This window comes from Leptodactylus fuscus, chromosome 4 (genome assembly GCF_031893055.1).
Source record: "Leptodactylus fuscus isolate aLepFus1 chromosome 4, aLepFus1.hap2, whole genome shotgun sequence".
Lineage (NCBI taxonomy): Eukaryota > Metazoa > Chordata > Amphibia > Anura > Leptodactylidae > Leptodactylus > Leptodactylus fuscus.
In genome coordinates, this window is record NC_134268.1 from 138,063,931 (window position 1) to 138,084,408 (window position 20,478).

At 40.0% G+C, this 20,478-nt stretch overlaps 1 protein-coding gene across 2 annotated transcripts in view; it reads left to right on the plus strand.

Moving 5' to 3' along the window:
- Nucleotides 1–8,899, plus strand: part of LOC142200629 (maternal DNA replication licensing factor mcm6) — a 59,643-nt gene extending 50,744 nt beyond the window's left edge. Inside the window, exons 13-17 of one of the 2 annotated variants that reach the window (XM_075271121.1) lie at nt 687–848; nt 1,020–1,142; nt 2,584–2,743; nt 7,444–7,583; nt 8,777–8,899. In XM_075271121.1, coding sequence (XP_075127222.1) covers nt 687–848; nt 1,020–1,142; nt 2,584–2,743; nt 7,444–7,583; nt 8,777–8,899 — 708 coding nt within the window. Of the gene's footprint in view, nt 1–686; nt 849–1,019; nt 1,143–2,578; nt 2,744–7,443; nt 7,584–8,776 lie in introns of both variants that reach the window. The other variant, XM_075271122.1, reaches the window with a different exon arrangement.
- Nucleotides 8,900–20,478: the final 11,579 nt, after the last annotated feature.

Here is a 20,478-nt window from a genome sequence, read left to right on the forward strand (position 1 = left end):
AATCCATGGCCTATTTGCCTATTACAGGCTACTTAAAGAAGTATTTTAATACATTGTGCAACGCATCAAGAGATCCTAGATATAAAACACCTTATTGGACAATAAAAAAATAAATAAAATAAAAAAAAGCTAATTTTTTTTAAAGTATAAAATGTTTTTTGTTTTTTAATTCCAATTTAACTTCTTCACACCACAGCAATTTGTATTTGTTTTTAGCTTTCTAATACCATCTTTCTAAAGCCATTGCTTTATTTTTATATTCACAAATCTGTGTCAAGGTGTATTTTTTGCAGGACAAATGGTACCTAATAGTGGTGCCATTCAACATTCTGTATGATGTATTGGGAAGCAATATGCAAAAAAAAAAAAAAAAAAAAAAAAAGTAGATGGGATTTCGGGAAAAACTGCATTTTCATTATTTAATTATGGGTTTTGTTTTTACAGCGTTTAATGTGCAGCTAAAATTACATTTACCTATATTCTGGAGGTAGCTATAATTATGGTGATACCAAATTTGTATAGTTTTTATAGTTTTACACATTAACAAATAATTGGAATCTCCCAGTTTTATTGAAGCGGTTTGTTATAGTTTAACTTTTTTTTTTTTTTTTTTTTTTTAAATTTATTTATATTCTAAGTAATTTAATTGTTTTTTTTGTTTTTGTTTTTTTTTGTGGAATGTAAAGATTACTAAGGAAGCAGAAGAGTTTATTGTTGAACAATATCGCCGTCTTAGACAACGTGATGGTAGTGGAGTGACAAAATCTGCATGGAGAATTACAGTTAGACAGCTTGAAAGTTTGATTAGATTATCTGAAAGTATGGCTCGCATGCACTGCTCAGATGAGGTAAGGATTGCTATACTTTTATTTATGTGGAACTTTTATCTCTTTTCACAACACATTTTCCTTTTCATCTTATGTGGTTAATTTAACAAGAGTCTAGCTCAGAAAGCTCAGTGTAGTTTGACTTTTGTTGACCAGGACACTGTTTCAAAGTTCGAAATTTTAACACTTCAGGTTCAACCAAAACATGTGAAAGAAGCCTTCAGGCTGCTGAACAAGTCAATTATTCGTGTGGACACTCCTGATGTTAGTTTTGAAGCAGGTGAAGATGAGAAGTTTGTGGAAGGTACAGTTTATGTAATATATATATTGTATAGAAAAAAACTACAAAAAAAAAAAAAAAAAAAAAAAACAATGGGAAAAACAAAAATTTTACCATTTAAAAGTTCTTAAAATCTTGGAGACTTGGTGACAGTCAGGAAACAAACTTGCTCTTTTCTTTCCTTTCTAAAAGATGTATTTTCTACCCATACTTCTTGGATCAGGTGTCCTGAGCTGCCCGCCAATTCATTAAAGGGATTCTATAATTAAAACTACATTTTTTTTTTCTCGCTAACACGTAAGAATAGCCTTAAGAAAAGCTATTCTTCTCCTACCTTTTAGATGTCTTCTCTGCGCCACCGTTCCATAGAAATCCTGGTTTTCAACCGTATGCAAATGAGTTTTCTTGCAGCACTGGGGCAGTCCCCAGTGCTGCAAGAGAACTCTCCAGTGATGGCCTCTTCTTCCTCTGGAACGCCCTCTACGCGACGTGTTCTTCAGATGGCTTTAAATGGGACGCATGCGCAGTTAGCTCTGCTGTGCCTGTGGCCATTTTCTTGTGGCCGCTTACACGAGCGTAATGTAGGTCCAGCCACGCTGTCCCCATTTTTTTTTTTTTTTTTTTTTTTTAAATGTAGATTGTGAGCTCTACATAGAGCTCACAATGTACTAACCACTGAGCCACCGTGTGGCCCCTTCTGTCCCCATTTTTCTAATCAGTGGGGGCCTGAGTTCCCATTGAACTGAATGGAATGCTCCATTCTCCTGATCAGTGAGTTTTTTCCCAGATGCATTCACTATATGCATTAAATGTTTTTTAATACTCTGAGAAGAAAGCCGCAGATTTCCAGATACCACAAGGAAACGCAAAAGAGGAGAGGGAAGGGGAGTATAAATGTTGTTGTTGTTTACAACTTCTTTGGGCTTACACTTATTAACTTATTATACTCTGGGGTATGAATATTTGGTTTGAAACTAAATTAATTCAATCCAAATATTTAAAATTGCCCAATACTACTAAATAACAGACCTGGGAGACTTCAATAGGCTAGTGGCTGTTATAGTAACAGATTACTACTGTCTAACCCTCCCCTGCTGGGGATCTCACTCCATATGGTGAAAGTCATGTAACACCTCCCATTAGATGTTTCAATTGCCTGTGGCATCTAAAGGGTTAAACACCTGCAATCACATTGTCTCTGAATCCAGGCATTGCCACCAGATCTCCACTGTTTAAAGCGGCAGAGACCCAAAAGCTAGAATCTTCTCAGCTCATCGGGTACCAAGTTTTAAGTCTCTACATCCAATGTACTGTTAAGGCAGATGAAAAGATGGAGATAAAGTATTTTATCCCTAAAACAAATTAATTGGGGGGGGGGGGGGGGATGTACTTCTATTTTCTATTAACCGCGTCAATATTCACTCTGAATAACATTTAATAAAAGATAATGCTGAATAATTATTTGTTATAGGAGAGGATGACAACTCCACTGTCAATAACAAAGAAGCAGCGATGGAAACAAACCAACCGCAAGAAACCGAGAAACCGGATCAAAGTGTTCCATTAAAAATGTCTTTTTCAGAGTATAAACAAATCTCTAACTTGCTTGTTTTTTACATGCAAAAGATGGAGGAATGTAAGTTACGTAGAAACATTGTTTCCAATATTTTGTCAGAAGCTCCAGATTATGCCTTTTGCTCAGTTTAAATTAATTTCACCAGTAGGGTTGAGCCGATCCTGACTTTTCAGAATCGATTTCCGATCATTTTTCATTCGAACCCGATCTCGATCCCAATGCAAGTCAATGGGATTTTTTTTTTTAATCGGAGATCGGATTTTAAAAGCAATTCACTATACAGCATGGAATCTAAGAATTGTTAGAATCCACGCAGTGTAGTGAATCACTAAGTAGCCAGAGGATTTTTTTTTTAATCCTCTGGCTACTTAGTCCCCCCTGGTGTCCACTTGCCTCTAGAGATGGCTGCTCCGCTGCTTCTCCTTCTTCTTGTCCTCGCTGCCGCTCCAGCTGCAGTCTTCTTTTCCCTTCGCTGCCCATCTCCCTGCCATGTTAGGAGAGTGTGGGCGGGTTAGGAGAGTGTGGGCGGGTACTGGGAGGAGAGACGTCAATTAAGAACCCATATAACATTAGCGCCAACATTCTTACTGGTTACATTAAAATATGTAATTGCCAATTTTTATTTATTTAAAGATAACGATAAATATTTTGTGTGAATTGTTACAACAATATCAAATAAGTCAAATCCAAGAATACTCTGATAGGAAATCTAAATAGAATAACTGTCCCCTCTATATTCAAAGGGATACAGGCTTAGACCTTATGTAGTGAAGCTAGGGTCCCACCCCGTCTCAGCACAACAAAGAGAAACTTCACAAAAGTTGGTGTCCAACCAAACGTGTTTTATTAGTAGAGTTTCAGTGAACGTTTTCGGTCCTTCTGGACCTTCGTCAGACTCTACATAAATACCAGAGAAAAATAAATAAATCAATAAACTTGTAGTGATTCACAATCAATTGGTGTGACACTTTGTGGTACAGGAAAATAATATACAAACATGTACAATATATACACAATATATACAAACAAGCCATTTGAGAGCCAAAGATGAGGTTTGCCAACAACAAGGAAAACACAGCAATTGTCTATAGGACGTACTTGGTCAAGGTAAATAATATGTCATATTCAAATGTGTTAGAATAGTTCAAAATTGAAAAAAAGAGGATATCACCTGTCTTGCAGTAGAAACAGTAATGAATGAGACCAATGTCAAGGTAATGGAGGCTCACAAATACCTGCAAATAGCATAATATATGGTTCTAAGAAACAGTGCAGTCAGGTAGTACAATAACATAGTTGCTCGTTCTCTAGGGGACCTTACCTCCGCTGGAACCGAACCAAGCCCGCTGTAGATAGTTAAATGCTGCGCAAAAATGAACTAGGCAAATTGCCAGAAGGAAGCGCAGTCGGAGTGGCATGTACCCGCCCTTTAAAAACGGCGCCGGTCCTCGCCTGATTGGTCCGAGTCGCGCCTACGTATGTGCGATAGAACGCGCATGCGCGGGTCGGCGCATGCGCGTTAGGAGATGGAAAGAAAATGATCGTCTAGAGTTTAAGTGTGAAAAATGCAGAAGCGCGCATGCGCGTATACGATTTAAATGGTGAAACGAAGTCAAATGCAGTGACGTTCACATAGTATGTGACCGGGAGAGCACCTAGATAACTAATAAGAGTGAGACTGGATGTCTAGATTGTAAAGCTGGATACATGTATACCAGTGTGACTTGATAGAACTATAAACTAATAAACCAGGAACGAAAAGAAGGTAAGTAGAGGTGACGAACACCACAGATATAATATGAAGAAAGGAATAAGAAGAACATAGAGTGAAAAGAACAGATAAAAATAAAAAATAAAAAAAAATAAAAATAAAAAAAAAATTTAAATACATTTTGGATGCAAAAGTTATTTCTAATGGAAAAAAAGGAAAAAAATAATAAAAAATAAAAAATGTATAAACAATAAAAAAATTGGAAAAAAAATAAAAATAAATAAAAAATGAAAAGAATAATAGAAACAAAAATTGAAGGATACCAATGGTGGCGGGCCCGGTGTGGTCAGTCAGAGGCGGTCCTAGCGAGCCTGTAAAATAAGCAGGTAAATCAGGTGATAACATGACAAAGTACTAATGCAATATAAATTAACCCCCTGAAACAGATGGAGCACTAGCCTATACGAATGCTTGGATTTCATATTCTCTATTCATACCACGGGGTTCCATGGTTTGAAGCCTATGTATCCAGTAGGCTTCTCTTTTTTTCAAAAGGGTGGTTCTGTTTCCACCCCTACGTGGCATAGCCACATGTTCGAGAACCTGGAATCTAAGTTGTGAGATATTGTGCCCTGCATTGATGAAATGTGATGGAATAGGTAGCAGTAAGTTCCGGCAGCGAATGTTGGATTTATGTTTTATGCGGTCTCACACACGTTGGGTGGTTTCCCCAACGTATGCGAGACCGCACGGACATTTTATCAGGTAGACGACAAAATTAGAGTTACAGGTAAAGTAATCATGGATGGGAATGGTTTGGCCAGTATGTGGGTGGTAAATCTTGTCACCTCTTAAAATGTTGGAGCATTGATGACAATTGAGACATGGAAAGGTACCTGAGAAACCACCCAACGTGTGCGAGACCGCATAAAACAACATAAATCCAACATTCGCTGCCGGAACTTACTGCTACCTATTCCATCACATTTCATCAATGCAGGGCACAATATCTCACAACTTAGATTCCAGGTTCTCGAACATGTGGCTATGCCACGTAGGGGTGGAAACAGAACCACCCTTTTGAAAAAAAGAGAAGCCTACTGGATACATAGGCTTCAAACCATGGAACCCCGTGGTATGAATAGAGAATATGAAATCCAAGCATTCGTATAGGCTAGTGCTCCATCTGTTTCAGGGGGTTAATTTATATTGCATAAGTACTTTGTCATGTTATCACCTGATTGATTTACCTGCTTATTTTACAGGCTCGCTAGGACCGCCTCTGACTGACCACACCGGGCCTGCCACCATTGGTATCCTTCAATTTTTGTTTCTATTATTCTTTTCATTTTTTATTTATTTTTATTTTTATTTTTTTCCAATTTTTTTATTGTTTATACATTTTTTATTTTTTATTTTTTCCTTTTTTTTTTTCCTTTTTTTCAATTAGAAATAACTTTCGCATCCAAAATGTATTTAAATTTTTTTTTTTATTTTTAAATTTTTTTTATTTATTTTTTTTTATCTGTTCTTTTCACTCTATGTTCTTCTTATTCCTTTCTTCATATTATATCTGTGGTGTTCCTCACCTCTACTTACCTTCTTTTCGTTCCTGGTTTATTAGTTTATAGTTCTATCAAGTCACACTGGTATACATGTATCCATCTGTACAATCTAGACATCCAGTCTCACTCTTATTAGTTATCTAGGTGCTCTCCCGGTCACATACTATGTGAACATCACTGCATTTGACTTCGTTTCACCATTTAAATCGTATACGCGCTTCTGCATTTTTCACACTTAAACTCTAGACGATCATTTTCTTTCCATCTCCTAACGCGCATGCGCCGACCCGTGCATGCGCGTTCTATCGCACATACGTAGGCGCGACTCGGACCAATCAGGCGAGGTCCGGCGCCGTTTTTAAAGGGCGGGTACACGCCACTCCGACTGCGCTTCCTTCTGGCAATTTGCCTAGTTCATTTTTGCGCAGCATTTAGCTATCTACAGCAGGCTTGGTTCGGTTCCAGCAGAGGTAAGGTCCCCTAGAGAACGAGCAACTATGTTATTGTACTACCTGACTGCACTGTTTCTTAGAACCATATATTATGCTATTTGCAGGTATTTGTGAGTCTCCATTACCTTGACATTGGTCTCATTCATTACTGTTTCTACTGCAAGACAGGTGATATCCTCTTTTTTTCAATTTTGAACTATTCTAACACATTTGAATATGACATATTATTTACCTTGACCAAGTATGTCCTATAGACAATTGCTGTGTTTTCCTTGTTGTTGGCAAACCTCATCTTTGGCTCTCAAATGGCTTGTTTGTATATATTGTGTATATATTGTACATGTTTGTATATTATTTTCCTGTACCACAAAGTGTCACACCAATTGATTGTGAATCACTACAAGTTTATTGATTTATTTATTTTTCTCTGGTATTTATGTAGAGTCTGACGAAGGTCCAGAAGGACCGAAAACGTTCACTGAAACTCTCCTAATAAAACACGTTTGGTTGGACACCAACTTTTGTGAAGCTTCTCTTTGTTGAACTGTCCCCTCTAGTTACTGGTTTTCAGCTCATTACAGTATGGAGCTCCTGTTTATTGCAAATAGAACAGTTATCTCTGAATTTACAAACATGGATAACTGAAGCTCTGATTTTAGTCCAAAGAGTGAAAGCAATGGACAGCAATAGGAAGAGAAGAGAATGTGGGAGCAGAGACTGAGTCCTCAATCAGACCTACAAACAGGCTTGTACACTAGGCAACCAGCTGTAAATACTGATGGAGAGATTTGCAATGTATTGGGCAAAGCTGTTTTTATACAACTGCAGATGTAAACCATTCCAATAGGCAGTTTCATTGCATAGCAGCATGGTTTTCAAGCTTATAATGGTCTTATGATTTTGTAAAGCCTCTGTTTACCTTATGAACCATTTGCAACCTGTCACAGCTTTCAGACAGTTTGTTGACATGGGTTAGTGACTGCTGTGTTCATATATTCACCTTGTTGTTTTTTGCCCTGCTTATTTCTGCAGCTACAGATGACTTTCAACTGACGAAAAGTGACCTGGTTAATTGGTATCTAAAGGAAATTGAAAGTGATATTGAAACTGAAACGGAATTAATCCTTCGAAAGCATTTAATTGAGAGAGTAATTTACAGGCTGATTCATTATGTAAGTGTCTATGAATTTTATTACTTGAGAGAACTTTGTTGGCATAAAGTGAGTTTTATTTGAAATATTTCTGTATAAAGCGATTAAAAATAGTACAAGAAACTAGAAAGGAGCCATTCAATAAATGGTCGCAGAGGCTAGGAAGATATACTGGCAGTGACGTAATTAGTCTTGTGGGCCCGGGTGCAAACTTTTGTCTGGGGCACCCTACCCCCTTCCTAGAGCGAATTCTTGATGGTGGCGGTTACAGGTGGTGAAAAGGATATAGCTTTAGTACCCACAACTGCAGTTATCAAGAATACGGTGAGTGAGCAGCACAGCACCCGGCACGTAAACAAAATATTGGGACACCACATGGTATTACGTGCTCCACAGTGGCGCCAAACAGTATTATATGCTACACAGGGCCCCCCACAGTATTATGTGCTCACCAGTGTCCCCAACATAGTATTATGTGCTCACCAGTTGCCCCACAAGCCTGAATCCCCCCATTCTCCCCTCTTGCTCATAGACAGCTTATACCCCATATACCCCTATTGACCACACACAGCCTACACCCCCATTCCCCCCTCTTGTGCTCACACAGCCTGCACCCCCATTCCCTCTTCTTGCTCACAAACAGTGTGCACTCCCATTCTGCCCTCTTGCTCACACACAGCTTGCACCATCTCCCCCTTTTGCTCACACATGTTCTTTTCTCTCCTCCTTACCTTCCATCAGACTCCATAAGCTTCAACACTATCCAATGAGAGGAGGAAGAGATAACATTCTAAATTTAAGGATTTAGGTGCAAAAAACATTTGTTTCCAGTGACCACAAATGTAGATAGATAGATTTACTAAATTAAAGTACAACAAAAGTATTGGACTACAGAAGGTTTTCTGCTTATATAAAAATGTAAATGTGGACGGGCAGATTTATGAAGACTAGATGCATGCTTCCTCATAAATTAGATGCAGCCTTTGCTGTGTTCGGCACCTGGGGGGAAATGTATACTTTCCCATAGCTGGTGTACATATCTAAAATAATTTACATCACTTCATTGTCTCTGTCCCCTGCACAACCTCCCAATGTCCCATTTTTGGGAAAGTGACACAGACTGCAATGAAAACTGGTGTACAAGGCATAATAAATCTGGACTAAGTTTTACATACATTTTTATAATATATATATTTTTTAATATTTCTTTTTAGGATCAGATTTTGCTACAACTCAGCAAATCGGATTTAAAATCATTAGATAAAGACGATACTGATGAAGCTTCAGCGGAAAATCATATTTTGGTTGTCAATCCAAATTATGTTTTAGAAGACTAAACAAAATTGAGAAGGCAAATTTTTCAATTAAGTATTATGTTTTACTGTACTTTGAAACTTTGTATAAAATAAAGCAATATTTAAATTCTGGTTTTCATTTGTTTGCCATTTTTACACATTTAGAAAGTGTAAGTAAAATGATTATTGTGGTGGTCAATAAGGAGCCCTGTGTATGAAGTTTGTAGGGGAGCAAATGGAGACTTTGCTGGGATTGGCAAAGCTCTGAAGTTTAACTTTGTGTTGGGTCCCATGATTCGTTCCATCCAAATAAATGTGTTCTGAAGAATTTGTTGGGCAAACCTGACCTCTGCCGAGCCCGAAACTTTTACAGTATTTACAATAAACACTGTAGAGACCACTATGAGGCATAATACTGATGAGGGCCAATTTGGGACATTATACTGTGCGCAGGGGCCTCTAAGGGGCATTATAATGTGCCAAAGCATCCCACCCAAACAGTATAGTTAGGGTAAATGAGCCCCTTCCCTTAATATCAAATGATTGCTATGGTGCCCAGCTTTTGTTAGTTATGCCCTTGCCTTCAAGGTTTGCAAAGTGTAAAAGGGCTGTGCTAACTGGCTGCCTGTTCACCACAGGAACACTTCCAAAATTCCAATCTGTGGGCGGTGTGGGTGTGTGTTTTAGTGCTTGGTATATAAGACTGCACTCAGAGGTAGTTGAAGCATTTTTTTTTTCTTCTACTCTCTACCTGAATCCTTCCTGTATTCCTGTCCATTATTTAGGTAACCTTGTTTTATATCTCCCAGAACCATTAATAAATCCCCTTTTAAAGATCCAGTAGTTATCGTTGTTAATGTACTATTAACTGTATAAAAGGGGCTCAGTATTGGTTATTAATATATAAATAAGGTATCAATAACCAATATTACGTGTTCCCTTATTTTCACCTTTTTCCTTGTATTAACAATTCTCTATTACCTTGCATAATATGACAATGTATGCGCAGTGTAGGATAAGAAAATATGTTTAACAAGTAACAAAACTAAATCTTACTAATATTATAAATGTGAAAGTTTGTGTTTTATTACTCTTTCACGCAAAAATGGCTGAACCGATTTGGATGAAATTTGGCACATAGATAGTTTGTAACCTCCGTTAAAACATAGGCTTTAACTCCGTAAATGACATGGCTTCACAACTGTTATGAATTTGTTCATATACTACATTAAACTGCTCTTGCAGCAGCTGATAAAGCCAGGCCTGTTCTCTCTGTCAACACACAAATAACCGAGTCCATTGTGAACAAGTATTTGTATATTATCTGATCTGCTCCAGGCTGACACACTAGATGGGAAACACCTTTAAAATTGGCAAACTACCAATTTGGATTAAACATTCTTGGAAAAAGAAAACTTAATTTGTCGCAAAATTCTAAAACCACGAGAGCTATGAGGGTATCTAGAAGTCGCAGACTTCTCCAAGCGGAGTTCAGGAGGATTGAGCAAGCTAAGCATCAAGCGGCTCTTACAGCAGCCGAAATGCTGGAGCAGGTGGATCATCAATGCCAACAACACATTCATTATATAGCGTCCCAGCAAGCTGCTGAGATGCTGGAACAATCACAGGCGCGGTGCAAGGAACAAGTTCAATGGCAGGCCAGCTTGAGAGCTGCCCAAATGCCGGAACAGGCAGATCATTGATGGCAGCAATTTGCTGAATATAGGCACATCATTGCGGATGAATGGGCCCTATATGGTGACTGAACTGGCCCTGCACAAACTGGCTGAAATTAGCACCTGGCCTTGGACTGTGGCTGCAACTGCTCAAATAATTGACCCAGTGTGCAAAGTAAATCATGTTTTGTCATAGTTGCTGCTCCACATGGCGACTGAGCAGGAGTGAAATTAATTGGGTAGCAGCGGTAGTGGGGGGGACTGGCGATAGCTGCTACCACTGTGGATTTCTCTGACCATGGTCATGTGATTTACGGTCCATGGTCATGTGATGAGTACACAGGTGCACAGCTGATTACCAGGCAGATGTCTGATTACTGTGCTGTGAATATAAGGAGCTGTGTACCTGTGCAACCATCACATGACCATGGACCGTAAATCACATGGCCATGGTCAGAGTTTTATCCACTAGAGGTAAGCAGAATGAATGACAACAAGCAGAGATCTAGAAAACTGTGAGGAATTGATACAGAAATTATATTGGAAAATTGTACAACTTTCTATTATACAAACCATAACATTTTTCTCTCAATATTGGTCTGAAACTAACCAACCCCTTTAAGGTTTGAATACATAACAGACAAAACATAACTAGCTAAGTTCAGTTACCTTTTAGGAACTCAGAACTGGTGTTTGAAGTCTGAAAATTCTAAACAAATTATCCAGTTTTTCTGTAAATATAGTATAATAAATGTGTCTAATCTTATAGAGAAAACTCGCAGAATTCTAGATGTCCTATAATGTTGACATGCAGTTGATAATATTAACCACTAGAGTGCAATATGCTACTAGAAAAGAATTACTGTTAAACTTTTGAATAGTTTTTTTTTTTTTTTTTTTGCTTTGCTTTAAGACTCATTTTCTCATTGTAAGTATGTACTATTAACAAAGAGTGGAAAACACTGGCTTACACACATGGAAAGCAGAATGAAAGGTTACAAAGGTCTTTTCTATTGTTTTGCTATTTGTTGAGGGTATTATCTGGTATTTAAATGGTCTGCTAAATGCATTGAGACTAATTGATAGTAGGCTTTTCTTATTATATTTTAATTAATCTTCTATTCCAGTTTTCAGGTGTAAGTCACATTTTTTTGTACAAATATTATTTTGTTTAGCCAGTTGACTTTTTACTGTTCTCATCCAACTTGCCACTTTTACTGAAAGTAGATGGAGCATAGTGGAAGGCAGCATGGCCTAGACAGACTGGCAATTGATTCATTATATGCCAGCTGCTTATAGAATTCTCTAGCATTATGGGCATAATAACATTTTAAAACAGACCTTCCATATCATATATAATGGACTAACAGTGATTAAAGGCAGTTGGCCACCTCCCTAAGCATATTTAACTGTCACCACCACCATGTTAGAGTACAGTACATTACAGTGGCAACATACCTGACATTTTTGTAGATTTGGAGAAAAACAGCTTTGTAGCCTTATGTAAATGAAGCCTATGAACCTACAAGTACAAAATCCACAAGCAAGACTATAAGAAAAATAATAGTTTATTACAATTGAATACAGATCACTATTGTTAAAAACTTTTAAAGGGATTCTATCATTAGAATTCCCTTTCTTAACAAAGTACACGTAGGAATAGCCTTAAATAAAACTATTCTTCTCTTACCTTTATTATTCTGATCTACGCCACCATTCCTGAGAAATATCATCTTTCTTCCATATACAAATGAGTTTTCAGACAACACTGGAGTCATTCCCCAGCGCTCGAACAGCACAGGGGGTGTCCCCAGTGCTGCTTGAAAACTATCCAGTGATGACCTGTCTTCTTCTCCGGACCGCCTTCTTCTCTGGCATTACCTTTGTGTCTTTATCGAAAAGCGCCGTCCGTCGGCCATTTCCCTGTGCATGTTATCTGATCTGCATAAGTATTGTGATACATCAGTGTTCAAGGGGAGGGGGAAATACAGGAAATGAGAAGAAGGTGAGGTGTTTCTCCAATAACAAACCATGGATTAACTCTGAGATTAAAACTCTCCTCAAGCAAAAAAAGAGAATTTTTAGGTCTGGGGACAAAGATGGCCTGGGGGCGGTTCAGAAACAGCTGAGACAATTGATCAGAGAAGGGAAAGCCAACTACAGACGGAAGATGGAGCTACAGATGGGGGAGGGTAGAATCTCTGAGGTGTGGGACAGCCTTAAGGCAATTTCAGGACACAAGGAAAAGACAAGGCACCGAACAGTAGGGGACAGGAAGTGGCTTAACGAGCTTAATCTATTCTTCAATAGATTCGACTCCAAGCAAATGCTCCCTCCACCAGCATGTCAGCCAACCGCCCTCCCCTCACACACCAAGACCCAACCCCCACGGAACTGCGGTCAACTGCAATCTGACTATCTGATCCTGCAGGAGTCTCAAGTGTGTAAGGAAATGAAGAACATTAGAGCGAACAAAGCAAGGGGACCTGATGGTATAAGCACAAGAGTTCTTAAAATGTGCAGTGACCAGCTGTGTGGTATTATAACGCGCATGTACAATATGAGCCTGAAGCTGGGAGTGGTACCTCAACTGTGGAAAACATCTTGCGTGGTACCAGTCCCAAAGAAACCCAACCCGATGGGCTACAATGACTACCGACCTGTAGCACTGACATCACACCTAATGAAGGTCCTAGAGAGACTGGTCCTGACACACCTACGCCCCCTAGTGAGCTCCGCTCTGGACCCCCTCCAGTTTGCCTACCGGCCAGGCATTGGGGTAGATGACGCCATCATCCACCTTCTTCACAGAGCTCTCTCTCACCTGGAGAAACCCGGGAACACTGTGAGAATAATGTTCTTTGATTTCTCCAGTGCGTTCAACACCATTCAGCCAGGGCTACTGAGGGAGAAGCTGAACCTTGGTGGTGTGGACCATCACCTGTCCAACTGGATCCTAGACTACCTGACAAACCGCCCTCAGTATGTGAGAGCCCAGGACTGTGTGTCTGACACTGTGATCTGTAGTACGGGGGCACCTCAAGGTACAGTTCTTGCCCCATTCCTCTTCACACTGTACACTGCTGACTTCAGGCACAACTCATCCAGCTGTTACTTACAGAAGTCCTCCGATGACTCTGCTATAGTCGGCCTTATCACTGATGGCGATGATAGGGAATACAGAGACTTAAACCGGGATTTTGTTGAATGGTGCCAGCAGAACCAGCTCAGGATTAATGCTGGGAAGACCAAGGAGATGGTGGTGGACTTTAGTAAACGGAGAGGTGCTCCGACCCCGGTGGAGAGCCAAGGAACATGTATTGAGATAGTCAGGACCTATAAGTACCTGGGCGTGCTCCTCAATAATAAACTAGACTGGGCTGATCACCTGGAGGCGCTGCACAGAAAGGGCCACAGCAGACTCTACCTGCTCAGGAGGCTGAGGGCCTTCGGAGTCCAGGGGACACTTCTTAGGGCCTTCTTCAACTCTGTGGTTGCCTCAGCCATCTTTTTCGGTGTGGCCTGCTGGGGAAGCAGTATATCAACCAGGGACAGAAATAGACTTGACAGGCTGATCAGGAGGGCCAGCTCTGTCCTGGGGAGTCCCTTGGACCCAGTACAGGTGGTGGGTGACAGAAGGATACTGTCTGTGGTGACCTCCATGCGGGAGAACAAATCCCACCCCATGTATGGGACCCTGATGGGACTTGGCAGCACTGTAAGCGACCGTCTGCTTCACCCCAAGTGTGAGAAGGAGCGCTATCGCAGGTCCTTCCTTCCAACCGCGACCAGGCTGTATAATCTACATCAGACCAAACGAAGAGCTCTCCGCACAGAGAACTAATGATTATGACGATGACCATGAGGTCTTCCTCTTTCTCTTCTGTTTTTCCTTAGCTGCCATGGACTCCTAGTATATCTTCTCTTCTCAGCTTATCTGTGTCTACGTCTGTAACATATTACTCTGTATTATCCTGTATCTGTATAACTATGCTGCTGTAACACGCTGAAATTTCCCCAAGGTGGGACTATTAAAGGATTATCTTATCTTATCTTATCTTAAGAGACAACAGGCAAACTGCTGAAACAATGAGATGGGAAAACCCCTTTAAGGATTGCATTTCAGGATATAGGCCAGGAGCAGCTATTGTTACATATTCACTTTTCAACATCTGCTGTGAACTCACATCTGGGAAACTAATGCTTGCTACACCCCTTGATTTTTTTTTTTTTTGGGTTGCATGAGATTGGATGGAGACATCAGTCCATCCTAGTCCAACCTATAACCCTACAGTTCCCTACAGTGTTGATCCAGAGGAAGACAAAAAAAAACCATGAGGCTCATGCCAATTGCCCCATTTCAGGGGAAAAATTCTTTCCTGACTCCTATCTGACAGTCAGTATAAACACCCTGGATCAACGTGTCCTTAAAATCTAAAGTCCATAACCCGTAATATTGTTCTTTTCAAGAAAGGCATCCAGGCCCTCTTTGAACTTGTTTAATGAATCCGCCATCACCACTTCCTGGAGCAGAGAGTTCCAGAGCCTCGCTGTTCTTACTGTGAAGAATCCCCTTCTATGTTTCTGGTGAAACCTTCTCTCCTCCAGACGTAGAGGATGTCCTCTTGTCACTGTCTCTGGCCTAGGAGTAAAAATATCCTTAGAAAGTTCTTTGTATTGTCCCTTCATGTATTTGTACATTGTTATTAGATCTCCCCATAGATGTCTTTTCTCTAAACTGAATAACCCCAAGTTTGTTAATCTATTGTTGTACTCCAAACCACCCATTCCCCTAATCATTTTGGTTGCCCGTCTTTGCACTTTTTCAAGTTCACTTATGTCTTTCTTGTATATCGGGGCCCAAAATTGCACACAATATTCTAAGTGTGGCCGTACCAGTGATTTGTATAGAGGCATAACTATGTCCTTGTCATGAGAATCTAGACCTCTTTTGATGCATCCCATAATTTTATTTGCCTTGGCAGCAGCTGCCTGACACTGGTCACTAAAGGTAAGCTTGCTGTCCACCAAAATCCCTAGACCAAAAAGTCTTTTTCATTGGCAGTCTTGCCCAGTAATTTACTATTAAGTACATAGTCATACATTTTATTACGTCGACCAAAGTGCATTACCTTACATTTACCAATGTTAACATTCATTTGCCAAGTCTCCGCCCATGCTTCCAGTTTCCTTAGATCCCCATGTAATATTCTACTATCCTCCTCATTATTGATTACCTTACAAAGTTTAATATCATCAGCAAATATGGACACCCTGCTTTGTAAACCCTCTACCAGGTCATTAATAAAGATATTAAACAAGAGTGGACCCAATACTGACCCTTGTCAGACTGGTGACTGTGACCCAGTCTGAATATTTACCATTAACAAGTACCCTCTGTTTCCTATCAGTGAGCCAGTTGCAAACCCAAATTCATATGTTTTACCCCAGTCCCAAAATTCTCATTTTGCATACCACCCTTTTATGTGGTACAGTATACAAAATTTTCAAAAGTCCAGATACACCACAGTAGACAAGTGCTAGATAAGTGTAGATATTTTATTTAAAGAGGACCTTTCATGGTCCGGGGCACAGGCAGTTCTATATACTGCTGGAAAGCCGACAGTGTGCTGAATTCAGCGAACTGTCAGCTTTGACGATCTGTGCCCCGGGTAAAGAGCTAGTGGTGCCGGTACCGTAGCTCTTTACAGTCAGAAGGGCGTTCCTGACAGTCAGTCAGGTACGTCCTTCTCCACATCAGCACCTATAGCGCTGTACAGTGTAAGCAGGAAGGAACTCCCCCCTCCCTCTGCTCACAGTGCTTGTCCATAGACGATTATTAACAGGAGGGGAGGGGGCGTTCCTCCCCGCTCACACTGTACAGCGCTATAGGTGCTGATGTGGAGAAGGACATACCTGACTGACTGTCAGGAACGCCCTTCTGACTGTAAAGAGCTACGGTACCGGCACCGCTAGCTGTTTACCAGGGCACAGATCGGGAAGGCCGATTTCAGTGTGAATTCAGCGCACTGTCGGCTTTCCAGCAGTATATAGAACTGCCTGTGCCCAATCTGATGAAAGGTCCTCTTTAAATAAAATATCTATACTTATCTACCACTTGTCTACTGTGGTGTATCTGGAATTTTCAGCACACCGTCGGCTTTCCAGCAGTATATAGAACTGCCTGTAACCAAATCAATGAAAGGTCCTCTTTAATAAAGCTTCCAGAGATGACAGATCTTGGCACCTGTGTTTCATCATTCTTGCTCTGCGAGTCATGCAGAGAGGAAAGTATTTCATGAAGTACTTTTCTCTCCACATGTTCCGTGCAGACACCACACAGAAAACACACGGACCCCATTATAGTTTATGGGATCTGTGTGCTTTCATTGCTCATCGCTTGTCAATGCGTTCGGTATTCCATTTGGGGGGGTCCCCAAGCAGAGTCCCCGAATAGAATACCAAATGTGAACCAGGCCTTACCTTAAGAATTATATTGAATGTATATGAATGTATTTAGTATTTTTTAAACAAAAATCAAGCAAGAAAGTAAAAGCACATGTGAAAAAGCAAGTAGTTCTGTTATTGAATAGCTTGTACAATCAGCTTTAGTAGCAATAACAATGTAGTAATTTTCTAACATAAGTTAGACTTACACGAATCTCCCAAGATTAGCCTTAGACTAAATCCATTAATGACACGATGGGCCAACATTTCTCTCCAATGGTCTCACTAAAAATTTAAAAACTTTTTAAAATTATAAAATTGATTGATACAACAGTATGCGATTGAATTAAGAGGGGTTGTCCAGGTTTTTAAATATTGGTGAACTATCCTCTAAAGAGGCTTTAATTTTAGACAGGTGTTGGTCTGACTGTTAGGACCCTCACTGATCAGCTGATTTTAAAGGGCGGTGGCATTCTTCATTCATTGCTGCTGTACTTTGACATTTTTTTCCCCATATCAGCTATTTTGGGTTTTGTAACATTGTCACATTGTCCCATTCACTTGAAAGTATAAACATTGTCAATTTTATTTTGATAGAACATAGATATTAAAGATTGTTAGATAGAAAATAGATATTAATTATTGTTCTACTAAAGTAAGTATTCCCAAAATTTAACTGTTGTAAAAGTGGTCCTTCTGTGTATGTGCCACACTCAACAACAATATATGATATTTATTAATAATTTTTAGAGATGAGTGAACACTGTTCGATGTTATAGGTATTCAATCGAATATCAGGCCATTCGAGATATTAATTCCCAATCGAATACCACGTGGCATACGCAATAAAAATTTGTATCCCCTCCCACCTTCGCTGGCGCGTTTTTTGCACCAATAACTGTGCAGAGGAGGTGGGACAGGAACTACGACAACGGACACAGTGAAAAAAATTGAAAAAACCCATTGGCTGCCGAAAACATGTGACCTCCCATTTATGAGAACGGTCGCTGCTAGAGATGAGCAAACAGTGTTCTATCGAACTCATGTTCGATCGGATATTAGGCTGTTCGGCATGTTCGAATCGAATCGAACACCGCGTGGTAAAGTGCGCCATTACTCGATTCCCCTCCCACCTTCCCTGGCGCCTTTTTTGCTCCAATAACAGCGCAGGGTAGGTGGGACAGGAACTACGACACCGGTGACGTTGAGAAAAGTAGGCAAAACCCATTGGCTGCCGAAAACATGTGACCTCTAATTTAAAAGAACAGCGCCGCCCAGGTTCGCGTCATTCTGAGCTTGCAATTCACCGAGGACGGAGGTTTCCGTCCAGTTAGCTAGGGGTTAGATTCTGGGTAGGCAGGGACAGGCTAGGATAGGAAGGAGAAGACAACCACAACAGCTCTTGTAAGAGCTAAATTCCAGGGAGAAGCTTGTCAGTGTAACGTGGCACTGACGGGCTCAATCGCCGCAACCCAGCTTTCCCAGGATCCTGAATGGAATACACTGTCAGTGTATTCCCGTATACCCGATATATACCCCCGATACCCGTTCCAACGGTGTGCCCCCCCACCTTCACCCCAGAAATACCCTGCAAGTCCCCTAGCAATAGAATTGGGGCTATATACACCCACTATTTTTGCTACTGCCATATAGTGCCATTGTCTGACTGGGAATTCAAAGAATATATTGGGGTTACGTGCACCCACAATTTTTACTACTGGTATACAGTGCCATTGTCTGACTGGGAATTCAAAGAATATATTGGGGTTATAAATACCCTCATTTCTTGCTACTGCCATATAGTGCCAGTTTCTGACTGGTAATTCAAAGAATATATTGGGGTTATAAATACCCTCATTTCTTGCTACTGGTATATAGTGCCATTGTCTGACTGGGAATTCAAAGAATATATTGGGGTTACGTGCACCCACAATTTTTACTACTGGTATACAGTGCCAGTTTCTGACTGGGAATTCAAAGAATATATTGGGGTTACAAATACCCTCATTTCTTGCTACTGCCATATAGTGCCAGTTTCTGACTGGTAATTCAAAGAATATATTGGGGTTACGTGCACCCACAATTTTTACTACTGGTATACAGTGCCAGTTTCTGACTGGGAATTCAAAGAATATATTGGGGTTACAAATACCCTCATTTCTTGCTACTGCCATATAGTGCCAGTTTCTGACTGGTAATTCAAAGAATATATTGGGGTTACGTGCACCCAAAATTTTTACTAATGGTATACAGTGCCATTGTCTGACTGGGAATTCAAAGAATATATTGGGGTTATAAATACCCTAATTTCTTGCTACTGCCATATAGTGCCAGTTTCTGACTGGGAATTCAAAGAATATATTGGGGTTACGTGCACCCACAATTTTTACTACTGGTATACAGTGCCATTGTCTGACTGGGAATTCAAAGAATATATTGGGGTTATAAATACCCTCATTTCTTGCTACTGGTATATAGTGCCATTGTCTGACTGGGAATTCAAAGAATATATTGGGGTTACATGCACCCACAATTTTTACTACTGGTATACAGTGCCAGTTTCTGACTGGGAATTCAAAGAATATATTGGGGTTACAAATACCCTCATTTCTTGCTACTGCCATATAGTGCCAGTTTCTGACTGGTAATTCAAAGAATATATTGGGGTTACGTGCACCCACAATTTTTACTACTGGTATACAGTGCCAGTTTCTGACTGGGAATTCAAAGAATATATTGGGGTTACAAATACCCTCATTTCTTGCTACTGCCATATAGTGCCAGTTTCTGACTGGTAATTCAAAGAATATATTGGGGTTATAAATACCCTCATTTCTTGCTACTGGTATATAGTGCCATTGTCTGACTGGGAATTCAAAGAATATATTGGGGTTACGTGCACCCACAATTTTTACTACTGGTATACAGTGCCAGTTTCTGACTGGGAATTCAAAGAATATATTGGGGTTACAAATACCCTCATTTCTTGCTACTGCCATATAGTGCCAGTTTCTGACTGGTAATTCAAAGAATATATTGGGGTTACGTGCACCCACAATTTTTACTACTGGTATACAGTGCCAGTTTCTGACTGGGAATTCAAAGAATATATTGGGGTTACAAATACCCTCATTTTTTGCTACTGCCATATAGTGCCAGTTTCTGACTGGTAATTCAAAGAATATATTGGGGTTATAAATACCCTCATTTCTTGCTACTGGTATATAGTGCCATTGTCTGACTGGGAATTCAAAGAATATATTGGGGTTACGTGCACCCACAATTTTTACTACTGGTATACAGTGCCAGTTTCTGACTGGGAATTCAAAGAATATATTGGGGTTACAAATACCCTCATTTCTTGCTACTGCCATATAGTGCCAGTTTCTGACTGGTAATTCAAAGAATATATTGGGGTTACGTGCACCCACAATTTTTACTACTGGTATACAGTGCCATTGTCTGACTGGGAATTCAAAGAATATATTGGGGTTATAA